A 19,425-nucleotide genomic window follows, 5' to 3' on the forward strand; every position below is an offset into this window, starting at 1 on the left:
CCGGAAGCCAAAATAGCAGTGCAGAATTTCCTGTTAGATTTTGAAATGTCACATTTTTCAATTGTTGTCAGTTTGTCGTTAAGTCTATGCAAAACTACAAAGCGGTATGTAATTCAATATGTTAACGTAACATTTTTCAGCAGGTTTTGTTTGAGCAAAATATGTTAATTCTATAGGGTGCGGCAAAACTTTTGGCCAGAGCTGTAGACTTATCAAAGTGGATGTGGAAGTTTCCATTGATGATCAGTGTTGCAGAAAGCACCTGACAGCTCTGGTTTGGACAGATCCTGTGACTGATATTCAGGGTCAGTGGGTTCCCTCGCTCACTGCCAGCATTTAATAGCAGCTGCTTTATGTGTACCAGAGAGTGGGTCCAGTGAGAAGGTCAAATCTGGACACAAAGTTTTCTAACAGGCAGAAAGGCTGGGAAACACTTTAGTTCAAGGATTGGTTATTAGCCATCAATCACGCATCTATAAATGTGTTATTACAATGTGAATGAGTTATTAACGATAATAACAGGCTAAAGCAATACAGTGTTATACAAGTATGTAATATTCAAGGAACCTATAATGACAACACAATTATTTACACTAAAAGCGCCATTAAAATATTAGTCTAATAAACTGTTAATAACACATTTATAGATGTGATTAAATGTTGTAATAAAAGTATTTAGCAATTTAGCAAGTGTCTACTATAAATATATAAGCAGTTCATCAGTTTTACAGTTACATCACCTGACCACAGGGTGGCATAGTTTTGCCATCAAAAATCCTATTCGATATCAAAATTATCTTAAAGGGGATTTCAATGTCATGGTGGTTTTAGCCAGAATACTTACATACTTTTCCTCTTCAGATTGGTAACTATATGCGAGCCGTCAATGATATCTATGATAAAGCTGATTTCGAGGGCATCCGGCTTATCAACTTCAAGGTTAAAACACTTCACGTAAGTACCTGGTCCTAATGCACCGTGCCAAAAAAGTGGAATATAAATCACCCACAGCTGCCATCTCTGCAATAGGACTTTTCAGCTAGTGATGTAAACCATTTTACAAAATGTTTATTTACTTACAAAATGATTTCATTTCACTATTGTAATGTTATGCTGTCATGACCACACAGGGCATTATTTGTTGCCAGTAATGCAGTGGCCTGCTAATGGTTCTGCTGGAGTTTTGATGGGATTCAGTAAGGTATTGAGGAATTGAATTTGCCTTTGGATCCATCTGTTATAAAGTGTCCAGAAGCACAGTGCTGGTACATATGGTGTTTATTTTAGGTCATTTCAGACGATGACCCCTCTAGTCTGCAGTACTCTCCCTTCATTGGCCCAGAGAAGCTCCTAATGCTGCACTCCAGAGAGAACTGGGATAACTACTGCCTGTCTTACCTGATGACAGACCGGGATTACAATGGAGTCCTGGGGCTCGCCTGGGAAGGAAAGCCTGGTAATGCCTGACCTAATGTACTTGATACTTACATTTCACAAAGCTGATCACCAATTGTGATGAATCTTGGTGTAGGCATTTCTCCTGAAAGTACTGAAATGGGTTAAGGAAAGCTATATCTTGCCATCTGGCTGCCTCTTTGCATGGACATTTGTTTCAGGAAGTTATTCAATGTCCCGTGCATGCAGAGCATATCTGAGCTATATCTTGAAAAGCGCTCTTTAGATTGGGATGAAACGTGGTATACACACTGTAGTGAGCTGCAGCATGCTTTCTTGAACTAGAACAAAGAACCGAAGGCTGTAGCAACTTAGAATTATTTACAAATATTTAACTTGTCAGTTATTCATGACATTGTTCCACACTTCCTGAATTAAAACAAAATGTTATGTTACTCATGAAACGTGACTTTGTGAAAACCTTCTTTTCATATCTCACGTGTTAAAGCTTTGTGAATTGAGCTCATTATTTCAAAGCCAGTCTTCAATTAAATCCCATTTTTCTAAAAGGTGAAGATCTTACAAAATGAAACCCAAATAACTGATAATAACAAGTAACCTTGAATTAAATATCTTAGTTTGTTTGGTTTAGAAAAACAAAAAATAAAACTCTGAGGAACGTCTCATTTTCTGTTGAGGCAGAGCAGGCAGGGAGTGCCAAGGTCAAGTTCTTTTGTTGATGTTTCACACAATGAGGACGGGCTCAGAGAGGATTTGCAACAGAAAAAGTATCAAACTGACACATTGGTCTCCCTATGCAGAGTGACGCGTAGGCCAGGTGCTGCTAAACTGTTCTTCTGCGTGCCTGTGTTTGGAATTCCTCAAACCCACGCAGCAGGGGGGCTGGACTAAACTTCAGCAATTGAGATCTTCAGATTTCCCTGAGGTTTCAGGTTTCTTTAGTGCAGTGTACCTGTCACTGCTGACTGACACAGTCTACAGCTACGGCCAAAGGTTTAGCATCACCCTATAGAATTAACTCATTTTGCTTCCTAAAGACTTTTGCGATATCATTTTGTAGTTTCTTTGATCGCATGATGTTCCAGTTTTTTTTTTTTTTTGTTTTTTTTAAATGATGTTTCAATCCTAAAATTCTAGATGATGAAAAACTTTTGGTCACAGCTGTATATGTCTGGTGATTGAGTTCCCCATTCTGCAGCATGCTTGAGTTCCCAATGCTATGCATTAGCTGTGCTTTGCCATGATTTCACTTTCTCATTTAGCTTTACCTTATTTTACTAGCTTAGCTTTGACCGTGGGGTATCACAATACACTTCCCAAGGGTTAAACAAACTCCAGCTAGCAATCAGAATATCGTTGACTTTTCCATAAACTTTCTTTATCAAGTGATTAAAGATTCACATAGTGTGCAGTATATTGTGTCTATCCACAAAGACATACCAGGAGATGCATTCAAGGTTAGGCTGGATCTCCATTGGGTATGAAGGTGTCTCTCACACACAGAACAAACGTATTTATTGGTTGCCAGACAGGAGGCTCTGTTACTCAGATTAGTCAAATGTACACTGTTGGATCTGTCTTTCCAAATCTGTCAGGTAACGAAGGAGGGGAGACTATTGTGAAATTCCTCAGAATCTCGATCAATTCCCACATTCCCACAGACTGAGCAGAAATTGAAAAGGTATTTCCCTTTATCTGCTGCAATTTTAATTTAGAACCGTGCCCAAAAATAAAAAGCCCTCTCAACACCTAAATAAACCCCTGGATTTCAATTCATTTTGAAATTATACATTGCAGCTGAACTTGAACAAAAGAAGTGCTTTATCCTTTTCTATTATGCTTTTGTTGACTGTGATAAAAAAAAGTACTTAATTACTGTGTATACAGTATTTAAGAATACATTTTTAGAGGGGCCAATCCTTTTACAATCACGCCACAGTTTTTTTTTTACGTTAATTTAAATACTGACTAAAGTGGCATTCATCCAATTGTGGAGGAGTTCAGAACAAAAATGATTGCAACCTCACTGGAAGAAAAAAAAAGTTACAAATGATTAAGAAATGTGTGTGTGTGTGTGATAATGGGCGGCAGAAACAGTGTTGTCTTTCTCAAACAACTGTATTTGACACTTCGAAAACCACACTCCAACTCCAACGCTGTTACAAAAAACAAAGTTGATAATAAAATTCTTGTATTGTCCTGTGGCAGCCTATTATGTCTTCCACGTTAATGCCAAGCTATATTCGCAGAGATGGGTACAAAGCAGCTTATGTTTTTGGTAGCATTTCACAGGCCGCTGGTCAAAGCAAAGCCTGTGGTGTTTTGTGCATTACTGGTGTATTGTTTGTTCCCTGCTTCTGATTGGCTGCTTCAGGGGGGCGTGAGGGGGTCTTATCACAGACATGTGACTGAGAGGCACACACCACTCCTCCAGCCCGGTCTTTTGTTGTCAAGGACCTAGATGGTTGCATACCAGCCCTTGAGACTTGGCTGGTGTCGTCGCTATGGGGGAGTTTAATAGACAATTGCATGACATTGCTTTGACTTTGACTGGCTTAGGAAAATCATGTGACGGCTGAAGGAATGAACAGCATGCAAAGAGACAACCCGCTCTGGGAAGCAGTCAAGCCAGCGTCACTCTCCGAGAAACATGATCTTTTTTAATCGTGTCATTTGTGTTCCATTTAAACCCAGCAACCCCGTCCTCTGGGTGACTGCTTTACCCTTCACAGCATGTTTTTGCTTGAACTTGTTTTCACACGGGAGCCTTTTAACGGTTCGGTTTCATAACAGTATACAGACAGCTGTAGACAATATGCAGTTAACCTCCCCACTCCATCCCTGCCCATTAAAGTCATTGATAAAAGCACTTCGTAAAATTGACTTCTAATTCTTTTTTTGTGTTTGAAGTAGTCCATGACCGACGATGAATGGAACAGTGTGACGCATGCTTACATAGCAAAGACCTAATCCCTTCAAGGCAAGATAGTTACATGACTATTATCCCAATGAATTAGCTATGCCTTCCTAGAGAAGGTGTGTCTATTCAGTTGGGGTGTAGGATTGCATTGAGCATTGACTCATTTTTAAATTATCTTCAATGGCGATGCATTGACAGTACAGTAGCAATCCACTGGTACAAACATAGCATTCTATATTAGTGGTCATATATTTTACTAACGTATACTAAGAGCTGTAAAAGCTGGTCTGACAAAGTCAGTAGCAGCTTTAGGAACGGTATGAAAGGACTGTTTTGTCACTAAACTGCAGTTTAAATAAACTCCTATAGGATGGTGTCCAGTTACAAAGCACAGGACTTGTGTACCATCAAATAAGATCCTGGCAGCAAAGATTGCATTTATTACCCATGGAAACGAGGCTTCTGGTTGGTCAAAATTGAATGAAGCTATTTATTTTCCTAGAAAAGGTTGAACACCCTGTTACCTCTCACCGCAGTCCTTTCACTAGCCCACATTCTCATGATGGCGACAGTGTTTGGGGTTTTATAAGTGCGGTAAAGAGCAACTAGTGTCTGTCGGGAACAAGCCTGTCCTGTTACACTGTTGTAACGTTCCAGTTCTTACACATGTGGTTATGTATTTACAATGTAATTACGATGTGACCATTACATGCAATCGCAGTGCCATTACAGTGCAATGGCAGGGTTTTTAATGACACTTAATATACAGTACAGTGCTAACGATTAAAGATCAATAGAGGACCCAAAGAAATTGTAGCAGTTTTCAGGCTGAGTGGCTCTCTGTCTTGCAGGTAATTCTGGTGGGATTTGTTCCCGATGTGCAGTGTTTCAAGATGGCACCAACGCTTCCCTGAACACCGGCTTGGTCACACTGCAGAAATATGGGGACTATCTGCCCCCTAAACTGGTCCATCTCACAATGGCACATGAGCTGGGGCACAGCCTTGGTTCGCCGGTGAGCTCATTACGCTACTTTTAAAACTGTTTGGCTGTATCAAGGCACGGGGAAACCTGGCATAGACATGCAGAGGCCACCATCGTGAGTCACTAAGGATAGCATCCAGCACTTAGTGAAAAATGCTTGCAAAATGATGCTTAGCTGCAAGCCCATTTCAATGGTGCAGAAGCTTGTGTCTCAACAGCCAAAGCTACCTTTGGGGTATGTGTTTACACTGGGTTGCTGTTAAAACGCGCAGTGCATAGGAGACTAATGTTAGAAGACTGAACCTTTCTTGGCACGCACTGCTTTAATTCTAGAATTCAATTAGATCAATGTGGGTGTGAAGGTTCCTTGTAGCTTGTAGTTTGGAGACTGGCAAGCTGTGCAAGGCTCTAGCTAGTTGTTTTCCACCTCATTGCCAGTGTAGCCTCTCACCTAATGCCTTTCATATTTCCTTCTGCAATGTGATACCTGCTGGCACTGGAGTTGTGCCCCGAACGTTCCAGGCTGGATTAACTCTATTATAGAATTTCTAAATAGGGTTTCCAATCAGCTTCCCCATCACTGCCCTGCTGTGTATCAGCTCAGTCAATCCTGGCTGTGGTGTTGATTACCCATAAACCACCAGTTTCTCGGTTTGAAGAAAGTAGGATTTATCGTGTACTTGCACAGCTTCAGCTGTCAGTGGGGTTAGTATAAAAAATTTAGGAAACCTGGAATGACGCATGGTTATTTTTATTGCAGATGCATTACTCCTTACACGCTTACACAGAAAAGGCAATCAACCATCATCCATTATAGAAGTCCTTTTTAAGAATGCTTAAGACACAAACCTCATTGACAGTTTTGCAGCTGCCAAATCTGTATCTGAATAAGAATCCCCATGATGGAATTCCAGTGCAGGGTTTTACACTGGTGCTTTTGTGCTGGATCTGCCTTCAATACTGTTTGGCTTTCAGTATGTGGGTGCATGAGTAGTGGTTGTTCAATACCCGTACCATCTCTTCTGTTGCAGCATGATGAGAAGGGTGAGTGTGAGGCTTCAACTCCAACTGGAGGCCAAGGGAACTTCTTGATGTTCCCATACGCTTCTGAAGGTAACCAGGGCAACAACGACAGATTCTCTCCATGCAGCGTAAAGCACATCAGCAAACTGCTGAGGATAAAGAAGGACAAGTGCTTTACAGGTAAGGGAAGAGGAAGTGAATCATCCACCAAGTAAACTAAACAGACTGCTAAACATTGGTTTGAAGACCAGGAATACTCTTAATTAAAGCATTCTGACAGTGCACCCAGTGAACAATTTAAATCTCCTTTGTTCTTAATCTCTTAGTTTTACCACTTGACAAAACAGATTCAGAAATAACTGTGAGTACGGTACATACACCAACGCCACCTTGTGGACATTTAAAATATAAATGAAAATCCATGAAAAACACATTGCGAAAGTGGGGGTACAAAATCACATCAACAGGGGATAGAAAACATAGCCTAGTACATGAGGTGTTTTAGGCAAAGCATCACACTGGTGTAAAAAAAAGTCTTTTTTTTTTTTTTTTTTGCTTTAGAAAGTGGCCTGCCAATCTGTGGGAACCAGATTGTGGAAGATGGGGAGGAATGTGATGTGGGGCACAATGACACTGACCCTTGTTGCTATAGCGCCAGCCAATCGGAAGACTTTCACTGCAAGCTTAAACCCCAGAAACAGTGCAGGTACTGTCTAGATTGTTCAGTGAGGTACATGCTTGGAAATAAGAAACCCATAAAAAAGTGTATTGTGGTATATCGTGGTAAAAGCATACTGAAATAAAAAGAGCATGCAAACTATCGCCAATAGGACATTTTTAATTTGTATGCTTTAATTGTTTTACCCAACTTTTTATTTTTGTCAAGCTTTTTGAGATGGTTTTGCTGTGAAAGGCGCTACACAAAAATAATTTGATTGACTGATCAATCGTTCGATTGATTGAAGCACTGTAGGAGAAATTTACTGGGGTAAACTTTTGAAAGGCAATATAGCTACACACAGCCAAAGCAGTTCATTCATCACTCCCCTGTCCTCCTCAGCCCCAGCCAAGGAAAGTGCTGCAGCCATCAATGTGTTTTCAAGCCACAAGGCCAGAAGTGCCAGCAGGAAAATGATTGTGAGTTTGAGAGCGAGTGCTCTGGTGTGGGCGCGTCCTGCCCCTCGCCCACACCCAAGGCCAACATGACCACCTGCCACCTGGGAACACGCGTCTGTATCAACGGGGTGAGGCTTCTCCTTCTTCTCTGCTTGTTTAAAACAGTTTCCACTTGGGATTCTTAGCAAGAAATATCCTTTTGCTTTTTCTTCTTTTTAAATAACAGAAGTGCGACCAGTCGCTCTGTGTCAAATACGGTCTGGAGCAGTGCGGCTGTTTAGGCAATTCCATGAAGGAAAAATGCTACATTTGCTGCCAGAAGCCAGGTACGGTCAGGTATTATAAAGTTGCTGACAATAATTCAAAGTGTTATTATCGGCATTCGTTTTTTTTAAGGGATGGTTTCAGTTTTTTTCTCTTCGATTCCAGGGAAGCCGTCCACGTGCGCCAGCACCACCTCTTCGGTTCTGTTTGAGTATTTCAGAGGCGCTGAGATCGCCCTTCCAGCCGGGGCCGCGTGCTCGGACAGGCAGGGCTACTGCGATAAATTCAATATCTGTCGGCTGGTGGACGCGGACGGGCCCATAGCCAGACTGAAGAACTCCTTTCTGCGCCTCAATGAGTTTGAGGATCTAGCTGAGTGGATGAAGGTAGGAAGAAATGTACATCTAAATCAGGGGTATCCAATCACGGCCCTGGAGAGCCACTCCACTCAGGTAACATGAGATAATTAAGTACTGCAGGGTCTGGATGGAGGTTTAATTGGTTCAACAAAACAATTTAGAACAGGGATGGAACAAAGACCAGAACTGGAAGGGACCACTTTGGCTGCCCCTGATCTAAACTCAGTGCTGCTGCGAAATTCTAATTGGCTCATTGTCTTTGATTTATTTTCCAGAAAGCATTGTAAGAATTCAACCTTTGAACTATGTTGTCTCTGGAGTCTCTATACTGTACTGTGCCATAGTTCACTATACTGTGCTGTGATGTACTGTGCTATGCTTTACTATAAGACCCTTAAGCTCTGATTGTTTTTTTCTGTCTTTGTTCCACAGGCATACTGGTGGGGGATCCTCCTGGTCATTCTGGCCTTATCCACTGTAATGGCCAGCACAGTGTTTTTGTTTGGACACACTGCGGACAGCAGCCCAGGTGAGTAATCGGACATTCCAAACAACAAATAAACAGATAAGAAATAAGCTTGTGTAATTAGACCACTGCCTAATCTAAGCAGATATGCAATTTCAAACTCAATAGTATGGAAAAAGTAGCACATTGAAGAATGTTTTTCTCTTTACAGAAGAGGATGTTCGAGCTAGAAGTAAAAGCTCCTCTTGCCCCAGCAAGAGACAACAACGCCAGATGCAGGAGTCTATGATGCTCCCCTTGAAATAATTATGAATCTGAAGCCAGTCGAATGAAACCTGCTGAATAATGTTACGTTAACATATTGACTTGCATACCACTTTGTAATTTTCCATATAAAAACGGACAATTGAAAAATGCGACATTTTGAAATCTAACATGAAATACTGTACTGCTGTTCTGGCTTCCGGCAGGCTTTTTGTAGTTTCTTTGATTAAATGATGTTAAAGAACATATCTGAATTATGTTCATATAGTTGATGAGACACCTTCAGCATGTTTCCACTGTTACATAGAATAAAGTATTTATAGCAGCTCTGCAGGCTCTTTAATGTCAGCTGTGCAAGGGTATGGCACCAGCGCCTCATGCAGTAATAAAGAGTGACGGCTGTGGCTTCTGTCAGGGAGTGCAGTAAATCAGGAACACAGCAGACGGTGAATGTCATCACAGAGTCAGTTTTGAGTTTAAAAGGTTGAAAGATGAACGTTAGGTCAGATCAGCCCCCAGCTGGTACCGAATTCAGTTTTTTTTATTTAACCCGTTCCTCGCGGCTTTTTAGTCCTGGGATCATGTTGTTTTTGCCTTTCTCTTCACATGCTCCAGAGCCGTGCTATTGACTTGGGGCTCTTTCAGTCCATCCAATCCAGGACCTAGTCCCAACAAGGTGTTTAATTGGCTTCCAGATGTTAAAAGCATGAGACGCAAGTTAAGTAGCCCATTGCACCACTTATGTCTAATTTGGAAAAATTAACTTAATTAAATTTAAAAAACATCCTGTAAACAGAAACGCTTTTTGCTCAGAGAGCAGGATTAATTTTAAAATTGTTGTTGGTTGTAAAGAAACAAGAAGATGAACGGGTGTAGGTTGTAATTTATTAAAACATCATATTTACAGTTATTTACAAAGAAAATCTGCCGCTTCGAGATTTAATCCCTCCCCCTCGAACAATCATTCAATGTTTTACATCACTATCAATTTACAGTATTAACATGTTACGTTTTTTTCTTTAGTTTTACAACTTGACCTTTTTTTTACATCAGTGCAAAACACTAAATACTGTAGTTAAAAAAATAGATCTCTACAAGCAATACAATACCACACACAGAGTCTCCCAGTATAAAACAGAAATATACAAATTATGAAAACAATTTTGCAGGACAGATGTTCTCCGCTAAACAAAAATGAAGAATGTTTATACACGTGCAAACTGACGAGTTAAAACTCTAAGGTTATTTTCAACCGCTATTATATAGAGTGATAACTGAAAAAAACAAGGTCAACTTTAAAAGGTTAACCTTAAAATAACAAAGGCACAGACAGAGAATGCGTCAGCAGCAAGTGCAAACTATTCTATACTCTTCTTACAAAGAATTGTAGTAACAGACACCCACATATAAAGACAAAGGGCATTTTCTGTGATTTAAATATTAACAGCTGTAAAATTGCAACAGTCCTGTAAAAGCATCAAACAATATACAGGGTTGATTTTAATGATCTGAACCACGCTCAATGCCCTAAATAAAGCGTGCATTACCGCAGACCACTTTGCACAGCGTTGTATTTTGTGAAGTCAACCCTGTGGGTAATTATAGCGAGTTATAGAGAAGCAGTTGTTATAACAGATATGCTGTAAAAATATGTACCTCAAGTATATTTTGCAATGCAATCAAGTATTTTAAGGCACATCGGGCCGGATTTATCAAAGATGTTTACTTTTTTGTAGCAACTGGTAAACCTAAGTGCTTAAATTTCACCTTAATAGTTGTTTGTTATTCGTTTTGTGAGACGGAGAGTTGTATTTTGCTTAAACAATTTTTATTTTGGTATAAAGACCATATAATTCAGCCCCATTCTATCTTTCAGTTACCTAATAAATAGTCTATGGTTTGACCAGGTGTTTCACATAATAATATTTTAAGGCTCTCTTGCTCCCTTCAATGAACACAGACAGCATACCCACATATAAACAGGCTCCAACTGACATAACAAAAGTATTTCACGGATTAAAACTAAGTTTTTGGTTTTTAAATTAAACATGTTACTTATGTACAAAAGTAGTAGTGCTGCTGTACAATATATACAAACAAATAAATAATAAACAGAATAGTTAAGGCTGGCTAAAGTTGATTGCCAAGTGCTCTTTTGAAAATGATATGATTGGTCCAGGCTACTGTTCCAGACTGTTCCGTACAGCCTCAATGCTTCTTTGTCACATGTCTGCAACACACAAAAACAAACCTGGGTTATTAAAAATTTGTTTTATATATATATGGTTAGTACCCTATAAAATACTACTACAGTACTATAAAAACAATAATGTTGTGATTTTCCTTTTAAAGCTTATCTAGATTAGTATAAAAGCGAGCCCAGACCTGGTGAAATCTCCATGTGGCGCCAGGTTGAACATAGGTAATATATATATTTTTTAATACCTGTGATTGCTTAATTGCCTTCCCTTTAGATAATGCAAGAAATCTAATTCTAAAAAAAACAGAAACTGCCTTGAAAAAGATAGTACACTGTTCCTTTAGAAGGTAGGAAAGAAACATGACAGCACTATACTGTTGATGTCTGATTTGCGTTGTTTCTTGCAAGTACCTTTTTGATGATTTGTCCCATCCATCCTGACACCTGACAAAAATGACCTCTTGAGCCGGAGCAAATTCAGGGGAATCTTTAGAGCAGAAAACCATCCTAGAAAAAAGACAAATACATGTCAGAAAAAGAAATCTACCTTGAGCCATATTCATAAAGCATTTACCACTGTGAGAAGTTAACACCATTAAAAAAAAAAGAAAAAAAACACACAGGGCTAGATTCTCAAAACGAGTTACTCCAAAAAGTCAAGAGCATGATATTTTCACAGAGTAATACTGCAACACATCCAGTTAAGTGACATTTGATCTAAGGCTTGTGAGTGGTTTTCAGTTGTTTCAGAATTGTAAATGGTGTTTTTTGTTTTTTTGCCCAATCAGACAAAAATAATGCTATTGACGATTTGGAGTAAATAACTTTGAGAATCCAGCCCCCAATAACTTAATTAGGTTAAATAGTTTGAGATCTCCTGCATGCACCTTAGCTGTGTCTTGGTTCTGCATCATTAGCAGTTTCTTATGATATTTATCAATATGGCCCCCTGTGTGTCTTTTTACAGCTGTGTTGTCTAGCAATGAGACTTCTGTCTGTTTTTTGCACTCTTCTGTAGCCTTTTCCACAGGTGCTTTAAGATCATACTGTATACAGACCTTGACATGCCACAGTAAACATTTTCAATGTGAAATTACGTTTTAAAAGAAAACATACATTTCAACAACACAGGCTTTTCATATAAACCTTAAATACATGTTTTAAAATTAAACCTTAAAAACCTACAGCCGGTTGCATACACCTTTAACATCAAGTTCAGGTATAACACTTGAGGGTTATAAACTTGGAAAAACGTCCGGCTATTGGTTGCACTTACTTCTTCTGTGACTCCCCAGCTTTGACCCGGATTTTATGGATCGCCAGGTCGGAGTTCGATGGGGTCTCGTCTGACCACCAGGACGACACCATGTTGAGGAGAGAGGAGGAGGACCAGCTGGAGGAGGCCTCCCACCTGAACTGCATCATCAGCAGGTCCCCGATATCCACCTCTGTCACCAGCAGAAAGGAGTGGGTCTTGTTGGAAGAGATCTTGTGTCTGCTGCAAGAGAAAGAATACTCTTTAGCTCCTCTAGAATCCTCTTTAGCTCCTCTAGAATCCTCTTTAGCTCCTCTAGAATCCTCTTTAGCTCCTCTAGAATCCTCTTTAGGGCTCATCAGGCTCTGCTCTAGACAGCAATGCGTTATCAAGTCGGCACCAGGTCTTTAGGAGGTTGGTAAATCCAGATTGAAATGTAACAGTAGGGCTGTGTCGCATACTGTACCGAACGTCATTTCTTGTTCGTGAAATGGGGTTAAACACACTTACATGTTTAGATTAAGGTTCTCTGCATCTCCTTTCGTTCCGTAGAGGGACACTGTAAGCGTGGGCTCGATCTCGGAGCGGTTAAATTTGCTGGAGAAGTGAATCTTCAACTGATAGTGGTAGACTGAAAAAAAAAGAATGATAGAAAGAGAAAGCATTACAAGGCGATCTGAGTCACAAAGCATAACCCTGGTCTTTGTTTCAGCCAGTTCCTATGTTTTTTAACTGATCCTCAGCAGGTTCAACTTAAATATTTAGAACCTCAATGGGATAAAGGCCAGGACTAGACTGATCTCTAGCCATACTATACTGTAAACATCATAAAATTAACATGCGTCAATATGTATGTAACTAGGAGATATATAATAACATATTTATTTTTATATAGCACCTTTCATAGTGGATCACCATCACAAAGCACTTTACAGAGGTAGGCTGTGAACTGTGCATTCTATGCAGAGTCACTTACAATAGGACATTGATTTAACATCTCATCCACAGGATGGAGCACAAGGAGGTGAAGTGACTTGATCAGGGTCAGACAGTGAGTCTGTCAGTGGTAGAGGTGGGATTTGAACCGATGACCTTCTGGTTACAAGAACTGGACTTTAACCACTGGACCATGCTGCCTCCTACATATATATGTATAAATGTTCTAACAACACCGTGACACACAGTTCATTGTAGCATTGTAGTTGTATATTATAATGCATACCTCTGAATGGCATGGCAGCCCTGGTCCTGGTGTACATCCTGGCGCTCCTGCGGTTGCGGACCTGGTTCACGTCGTAGCCGACGTTGTTGCAGCGGTTCTTGCGGCAGCTGAGGCAGAAGCCGCGGTCGAACATCTCTTTGCTGCTGCAGCGGTACGCCTTGCTGGGCTGCTGCTCGTGAAGCAGGGAGTCGATGAACAAGTGGATGGAGCGCTCGTGCTCACACTTCACTGCCTCCGAGAAGCCTGCAGAGTACCAAACACACAGTGTAATCTTAACTGCCATGCATCAAACACACAGTGTAATCTTAACTGCCATGCATCAAACACATAGTGTAATCTTAACTGCCATGCATCAAACACATAGTGTAATCTTAACTGCCATGCATCAAACACATAGTGTAATCTTAACTGCCATGCATCAAACACATAGTGTAATCTTAACTGCCATGCATCAAACACAGTTCACGTCTTTACCGAACTCAAAAATGCAATAGTGTGATATTATAAAAGCGTTAATGGATTATTTGGAGAGAGTCAAATCACGTCATCTAATTCATGCATCTGTGTTCAACAGACATAGCATTCACATCACGGATGGACAATACGTGTTACATTTTCCTGTTACCAACAGTGTTTAACACCTACAGCGCAAATGTCTGGCTTGAGTCCTGCGATAAAAAAACTATTTTTCCCCCTTTTACCAGACTGGCTTTTTGCATAATATTTGCAGCCATTTCTTGGGAGATTGAAGTGCTTAATCTAGTTATCATTTTGGTTATGTTTTATAGAAATACGTCAGATCACAGAAGCAAATTTTGCATCCCGGTGTTGAATAAGGGGACATGCCAGGCCTCTTCTACTCACCAAAGATGCCGTGGCTGGCGATGTTCTCCAGGGCCCCTCTCAGGTTGCAGCCTGGCTGGAAGCTCCCTCCGTTGGGGTAGATGTCTACGTGACCCACGGGCTGCTGGATGCCGATGCTCAGTCCCAGAGAGCCACGGGTGAAGGTGTGCAGCACGTCCACGAAATGTGCATCGTCCGGGGACAGACGGCCTTGAGCATGAGTTCCCTCGAACACAGGGCCCGCCGGGTCTAGACCTGGACAAATAAAACAAGACATGGGTTTACAAGGCTGCAGGGGCATTTGAATTGATTTATTTTACACTGAAAACAAAAGAGTAATTACTAGGTATTACAATATATTGTCACTGTAAATTGTAGTCTGTATTTATATGTCTATTCAGCACTGATCTGCTAAATCCAGGCATGAACACTCTGCTTACCAGTTATTCTTCCAACTTTGTTGGAGGCGTGGCTTCCTGCAAACCCTGCCACATGTGCACCCAGACTGTAGCCAATAAGGTGAACGTTGTCAAGAGGAAAGTTTACTTTCTCCTAAAAGAACAAAATTAGCATTTCAAATAATAAGTACAATAAAAAAAATACATTATTTGACATTCAAATAAATTATCGCTTTTTTTGTATTCTGCATAAACGTGAAGTTGCACCCATTAGATGCTTGATCCTGGATACACATCAGTTGCACAAAGAAAAGCTGAGGTTAAAACTATGAGAAAAAAAAAGATCCACTTTGCTTTGAACAAACTACCCCCTGCAATTTATAGTATTTTATACCAACCTCCATCCAGTCTATGAAGCGGGCAATGTCCTGTCCCACCAGCTTGGTGTTCTCAGCAGCAACAGGGTAGTGCTGGTGGGCACGGTTCAGCCAGTCTACCACAATCACATTGGCATCGTGCTCCCGTTCATACAGAGCTGCGACCAGCTTCGAAATCCAGCTTTCAAACATCCCGCTAACCTGGTATTGTTAAAGAAAAGAAAATCATTGCAGCAAGCTATGGAACAGCTCCACCATCCACAGGACAAAGCTCATTAGGAACAGAGGAAGCACGGGTTAAAGGTTTCTAATTCTGTCATCCAATCTAAATTCACCAGAGTGATGATATTTATAAAGCACTTCGGCAGCTGCAGTTTGTGGAAAATGTTTTCATGGAAGGGTTATGGAACTTGGCAAGGCCACCACCGCTGTCATACAGTACAAGGCACGCGGGTCTCGGGCTTCCCAAGGGCTTCCGTCGTCAAGGTTACAATATTAAAAAAAAAGGAGAATTCTACTCAGAGAAGTGTACAGTCACACTTCTGTGTATGCATCACATTCAGGCTTGCAATCTTGATTGCATGATAAGCTTTAGTTCTTGAGCTCCTTAGACTACTAATTATGTAGGAGGCTGTGTGGTCCAGCGGTAAAGAAAAGGGCTTATAACCATGAGGTCCCCGGTTCAAATCCCAGCTCAGCCACTGACACACTGTGTGTGACCCTGAGCAAGTCACTTAACCTCCTTGTGCCCCGAAAGACGTAATTGTAAGTGACTCTGCAGCTGATGCATAGTTCACACACCCTAGTCTCTGTAAGTCACCTTGGATAAAGGCGTCTGCTAAATAAACAAATATCTGACCCCTGGCTTGTATGGCCATTTCCTAACAAGCAGACTAGAAATTCAGACTGTGCAGTTCCACACAATGTTCTTTCTATGCAGCCACTGTTCAAGTTGTCTTGTCATAAATGTAAACTATGTAGTTTTGCTTTCAGAGCGCAGATTCTATTATGAAGACCTAGAGGAGGGCGTTCTTTGCCTTACCGTCCATCCATGGATAACCAGGAAGGTTTTGGAGGTGAGGTTGAAGTTGCAGGCACTGAGTGCGTCTGCATTGCCCGGGTTAATGTAACACACATCCTCCTCTGGAGCTGAAGGACTGCGCAGGGAGAACTTGGTCAGGACAGAGTTAAAATCCTCAGTGTAGGTATTCTTTCCTTCTAGGTGCAAGGAGTTATCTGTAAAAAAAAAACAACAATGTGACGTAACCACTCCAATGCCACTACCCCCCAATCTGCATCCGAAATAATCATTAAAGCATTCAATTCTTATTCTGGTTGATCTGGATAAAACATCCAGTCTATTCTTTCTTTCTTTCTTTCTTTCTTTCTTTTTAAATCAAAACTTTTTTCAAACCATTAAAGATAAGCAAGATAGAATTCCAGATATATGTTTTAATAAAGCGTTTTCATATGGTGTTTTTATTTAGTTTTAGTTCGACCTACGCTGTAAAGTCAAATTACCTTGAATAAAGCGCACTAGCTGCCGTGCAACATTTGCAGAGTTGCAAAGTTGAACTTGGCAATGCGCGCTGCGGCTTTAAAAACGCGTGCGGCGGTATAGAAATCCCTGAAACGGTGTCATGTAAACACAGAGGCAGTGAGGTTACTAGCGTTCATTTGGTAAAGCTCCATTTGTTGAAGGCTTTTCAAGAGAAATGTGCATGTGAGGGCATGAATGCGGCCCCGAGCTTTGTCCTGCACTATGAATGAATGAATGAATGACTGGATGGACGAATGGTTGGAGCGACTGGTACTGCGTTCCTAGTCGTTTATAACGTCATCTATTAACTATTCATAAATGAGGACCGGGGTCAGCTGGCTGCTTATGAAAAGTGAGACGGAGCTCTTTAAATAAACTTTGTTCTGGCACCATTGCCCATGCAAGGAACTCGATTGCAGATTCAGTCCTACGCTGTACAGTGGTGCGATGTTTGGTTACTGATCAGCTGAAAATCACAAGACTGAGGCGGAGGGGTCTTTGAGCTAATCCTCTGAAATGAATCCCAACCCATGCATTTGCACAGCTTGACCTTGTGGTAACTAGTAATACAACTGGGTATGGCTATTAGCGTTCCCATAGCACAGCAAACCTGCATTGGAATTCAAAAATAATAATAATAATAATAATAATAATAATAATAATAATAATAATAATAATAATAATAATGATGATGTTGAATTTCTGTAATTTTTTTAAAATGTCATTTACCTGCTAATACAACCTCGACTACGCCTTTGTCGTTACAGAGTTGTGTGGATTCAACTCCATTATTAAAGTCCTGGGCGTGTATTGTGAGTTTAAGAATAAGAAGGATCTCACTCACCTTAGTAAAAAAAAAAACAAAACAAAAAAACAAAAAAAAACGACTTTCCCACAAAAATCTGATATATAAAACCTTGTCCAATGTGTTAGGAAGATTTCACAATTTACCAGCACAGGTAACAATACAGTTAGCCGCTTAATGCGCACCGATAGATACGCGTTTAATTCAAAATAGTAGCTTTTATTTTGTTGTTGTTGTTGTTGTCTTAATGCCAATCGGTTTAAAATGTACAAAATAAAGTTACAAACTGCCACACTGTGGTGGAAAAGTGAAACATAAAATTGTTAACTTTTTTAATACCCAAGTAACAAAGCAAATTAAATCCTACTGTTGACACAAAATGTATCCCAGAAGGAAAATAAACAAGTAAAAAAGAATGAATTAATACGAAACCAAATTACTTACCAGCAGCAGTAGGACTGGGGCTGCCTTTTACCACAGAGGCAGCTGGGAACGCAGCGACGCTCAACACAAGCAGGACCAGACATAAAGAAACTTCACTTGTCATGTCTCTTTTTAAATATCAGAGATTTAGTGAGGCTTGCCGAAATACTGAGTGGGTGTTTACTGACTTGGGTTTTATCACAAAAAAGCTTACAGTAGCACTCAGATAATATCCCACAATAATATTTTTTTTCTCTGCCCTCTGCGTGTGGGAAACTTCGCTAGAAACTGGAAGAGCGCATCTCGGCTCTCGTCTTTAAATAGCACCTCTCTCGAGCTTCACAAGTCTTTACAAGTATCCCATTGGCCGCAGTGATCGAGCGGGGAGGGTAGGTACGCTCCAGACAGTATTACAGTACCGCACAGTACCGCAGATTATTATTATGCTTCGTTCACACTTTTAAATGCAATTCAAATGCATATAAACTAATTGGAATGAGCAAAATATTGCATAACTACAAACTGCAAGATGCACTAGCATAAAAAAAACATGCAGCTGCACCAGAAATACTTGCACAGGTTTTGACAGGTTCAACCGGTAATACCTGGTGTGTGTGTATTATTATAGAACCGAATAGAATGGAGAATCTATTTTATTTAATTTAATTTTTGTAGTGGAGAATGTAAAAGACCAAAGACTACAATGTTTGCGGTTTTATATGCGCTCTCTGTTATTGGTAAGTCATTTAACTTTGCATTATTATTATTATTATTATTATTATTATTATTATTATTATTATTATTATTATTATTATTATTATTATTATAATAAAACAGTGCGGTGTTATGTGTTATTAAAAGTAATGCAGCTCGGTACCTATATATATAAACACATAGGCTACTAATGTTATTGTTTACGCCAGGACAGGATCAGTACTTTTGCGACTTAGTTTCATCCTGGTACCCAGCCAGTCTATTTTTCATGCCAGCTCCTTTTCACAGACGTTTGTTCTGCACGCTGATCTGGTTCCATTATGTTGTTGGTCAGCAGTTATTACGTCATGCGCCGCCCGTTCCACATATGCTTGGCACGTTATTCTTGTGTCAGCCCTTGTGCCCCGTCACACGTCAGGCATGGCTGTTACTAGGGCTACATATGGAACCTTTACAGCAGCAGGCATGTTCTCAGTCAGCCGTTTTAGCACGTGGCGTCATCTTATTGTTATCGAGAGAAAAAGTGTTTTAATTGTACCTAGCATACCTACAGCCGGTAAAACAGCATTGTGACACTTGATTTAAAAGCATTGCGTCCCGGGTCTGAAAAGGAGAAGACATTTTAGAGGCCCCTTAAGTCAAACTAAGCCTGCATTTCAGGACAACTTAGATACAAATTAGAAAATAGTGAATTTAATTTAATGTACTGTGTATGCAACATACCCAACATATGCAGATCTGAAGAGTTTTGTATTGGACAGGGTTCTATGTATAATGTATAATAGCGTTGCAGATAAGATTGTATAAGATCTAGAGAGAGTGCTTAGCTTCATTCG

The 19,425-nt window shown here is 40.3% G+C and overlaps 2 protein-coding genes across 3 annotated transcripts in view; one reads left to right on the forward strand and one right to left on the reverse strand.

Annotated features, from left to right (window-relative positions):
• LOC117966367 (disintegrin and metalloproteinase domain-containing protein 10-like) overlaps window positions 1-9,879 on the forward strand; it is a 23,538-nt gene extending 13,659 nt beyond the window's left edge. The window contains exons 7-16 of the mRNA XM_059014068.1: window positions 862-954; window positions 1,288-1,456; window positions 5,188-5,351; window positions 6,352-6,523; window positions 6,905-7,049; window positions 7,404-7,587; window positions 7,686-7,785; window positions 7,889-8,109; window positions 8,515-8,611; window positions 8,760-9,879. Of these exons, the coding sequence (XP_058870051.1) occupies window positions 862-954; window positions 1,288-1,456; window positions 5,188-5,351; window positions 6,352-6,523; window positions 6,905-7,049; window positions 7,404-7,587; window positions 7,686-7,785; window positions 7,889-8,109; window positions 8,515-8,611; window positions 8,760-8,854 (1,440 nt within the window). The 3' untranslated portion in view covers window positions 8,855-9,879. The remainder of the gene's footprint in view (window positions 1-861; window positions 955-1,287; window positions 1,457-5,187; window positions 5,352-6,351; window positions 6,524-6,904; window positions 7,050-7,403; window positions 7,588-7,685; window positions 7,786-7,888; window positions 8,110-8,514; window positions 8,612-8,759) is intronic.
• On the reverse strand, window positions 9,678-18,297 carry LOC131721047 (lipoprotein lipase-like). 2 transcript variants are annotated; one of them, XM_059014070.1, is made up of 10 exons: window positions 17,897-18,297; window positions 16,150-16,343; window positions 15,129-15,308; window positions 14,773-14,884; window positions 14,354-14,587; window positions 13,490-13,732; window positions 12,778-12,898; window positions 12,289-12,507; window positions 11,424-11,519; window positions 9,678-11,042 (listed from the first exon to the last, which is right to left on the reverse strand). In XM_059014070.1, the coding sequence occupies exons 1-10, from the start codon at window positions 17,997-17,999 to the stop codon at window positions 11,021-11,023; spliced, it is 1,524 nt and encodes a 507-aa protein (XP_058870053.1). In that variant the 5' UTR covers window positions 18,000-18,297; the 3' UTR covers window positions 9,678-11,020. The 2 variants fall into 2 exon arrangements, with proteins under 2 accessions (XP_058870053.1, XP_058870052.1); XM_059014069.1 differs by having other exon boundaries at window positions 12,289-12,510; window positions 17,897-18,291.
• Between the last annotated feature and the right edge of the window lie 1,128 nt (window positions 18,298-19,425).

The sequence above is a fragment of the Acipenser ruthenus genome, chromosome 47 (assembly GCF_902713425.1).
Source record: "Acipenser ruthenus chromosome 47, fAciRut3.2 maternal haplotype, whole genome shotgun sequence".
NCBI lineage: Eukaryota > Metazoa > Chordata > Actinopteri > Acipenseriformes > Acipenseridae > Acipenser > Acipenser ruthenus.

What these genes read in the sequence shown, in the direction of transcription:
- LOC131721047 (XM_059014069.1), bottom strand. Translation starts at nt 17,999, where the DNA reads ATGACAAGTGAAGTTTCTTTATGTCTGGTCCTGCTTGTGTTGAGCGTC. An exon ending in GAGAACCTTAATCTAAACAT is followed by an intron (nt 12,511 to 12,777) that starts GTAAGTGTGTTT and finishes TTTCTCTTGCAG; the next exon opens with CAGACACAAGATCTCTTCCA. An exon ending in GCTGGGGAGTCACAGAAGAA is followed by an intron (nt 11,520 to 12,288) that starts GTAAGTGCAACC and finishes TCTTTTTTCTAG; the next exon opens with GATGGTTTTCTGCTCTAAAG.